Raw genomic sequence first — 1,668 nt, 5'->3', positions numbered from 1 at the left:
TTTTTAACTAGTGGGAGTTTCTCATGCTCATCTCATCTTGCGGAAAAGCTGCTCGACAAGATCAGAATGAGAAACTCCTTCTCGATGAAAACATATTTAATAATCTAATATTAAGTTGTATATGAATTTTGATACATCTGTTGGGGAACTATGACTCCCATCTTATACCCCCAATCATTAAATATTAAATGAATCAATTCAATGCTGTTGCTACTTTTTTGTTCAGGGGTACATTTAAACTGTAACAAATACTTATGTTCATTGGGCCTATTGTTGCAGCTGTGACACTGATGTAGATAAGCTGCAGATATCACAAGTACAGGTAAGTTTACAAATAGAACAACACTCGCATCCTTTCATACCAGAAGACTTTTTGAATCCAAATACATTTAACATATTCTCCCTTAGACAAGTCTTACAATTACAATAACTAATCAATTCTGGTGTCATGCCATGTAAGTTTTTAGAAACATCACTTTTCCCATAATACAATATGGCCATTCCTGCCTGTCCTCGTCGACCCCATCTCCCAATTTCTTGAAGATATTGAGAAAGAGTTCTTGGAGGACAAGCATGAATGGCCCTTGTTACTGAGCAAAGATCAAAGCCCATACCAGAAACAGATGTTGTCAACACTAGTCTTATTCTTGGGTTGTCTTTGTTCAACTCTGTAAGAGTAGTTTTGATAACATCCTCACACTGCCCACTATAAATTAAAGAATACAAAGAACTAAAAATATTCTGCTTGCCAAATAAAGATTGCAAATATAAGAAGGCGGCACTCATATAAAACATAGGGATAAACATAAGTGTTACAGGATAACTGTTGGTGCACTCTTTCAGCCTCCTACACTCATGCTTAAAAATTTCTTCATATACACCTAGACTGTATTTTGAGACAGTTTTCTCACATTTTTCTAAAAAAATGTTTTCCTTATCAGGAGATTTACTAATTAGTTTGCAACCTCTCATTCCATGTTTCTTTGGTAGGGACTGGGTCTCCTCCACAGTTAGTGTGCCACTCATTGCTATAAACTTTGCCTCGTAGAAAATACCAGAGAGTTCACAAATCTTACTGTACATAGGTCTAAATCAGGGATTTAGCCAGGATTTTCAACCCATTAGTCACTTTTGCGTAAGACTAAATCTCAATACTGTTTTTTCTTTTCGCGTCGCAAATTTGTCAGCATGCATGTATATACATATACTTATAACAACTATATCATAAATAATAATCAGCAGTACCAGAAGACAGTTCAATGACAGATAAAAATCTTGTTACGCTCTGTCCATTTTTCAAATATCTAACATAAATCATAAGAGTATTTTCTGTAGAACGGTCTGTAGACTCGTCTAACATTACACTAAAGAACGTAGAGTTTTTCAAATCAGATTTTATTTCTTCATCAACTACACCAACTAAAGCTTCTTGGAAGTCTGATATGGCATCTGGACTTGTGTATTTGGAATTTTTTGCCTTCTGAATGTTGGTGACACTTCCACATTCTGCAAATGAAAACAAAACATAAGATATTGTGTTTTGAAAAAAGTTAAAATTTCAACAAAAACATACAAAAAAATTGCCATTTCCCGTAAGTGTCTCATATACATTTACTTTACATTAAGTTGTTTTCCTGTTTTCATCGTTTATAAATTGAAATTTAAATA

The 1,668-nt window shown here is 34.1% G+C and overlaps 1 protein-coding gene across 1 annotated transcript; it reads right to left on the bottom strand.

Annotated features, from left to right (window-relative positions):
• Nucleotides 1–267: 267 nt before the first annotated feature.
• On the bottom strand, nucleotides 268–1,026 carry LOC148620956 (uncharacterized). The gene has a single exon (XM_088573882.1). It carries the CDS (start codon nucleotides 1,024–1,026, stop codon nucleotides 268–270), a length of 759 nt encoding a protein of 252 aa, XP_088430008.1.
• Between the last annotated feature and the right edge of the window lie 642 nt (nucleotides 1,027–1,668).

Source organism: Perna viridis, chromosome 3 (genome assembly GCF_037379345.1).
Source record: "Perna viridis isolate PV_CMFRI_1.1 ecotype Kerala chromosome 3, ASM3737934v1, whole genome shotgun sequence".
NCBI classification, from domain to species: Eukaryota; Metazoa; Mollusca; class Bivalvia; order Mytilida; family Mytilidae; genus Perna; species Perna viridis.
This window is presented reverse-complemented; position numbering and strand designations above follow the sequence as displayed.

Coding starts and splice junctions, on each gene's coding strand:
- LOC148620956 (XM_088573882.1), bottom strand. CDS start 1,026: ATGAGTGGCACACTAACTGTGGAGGAGACCCAGTCCCTACCAAAGAAA.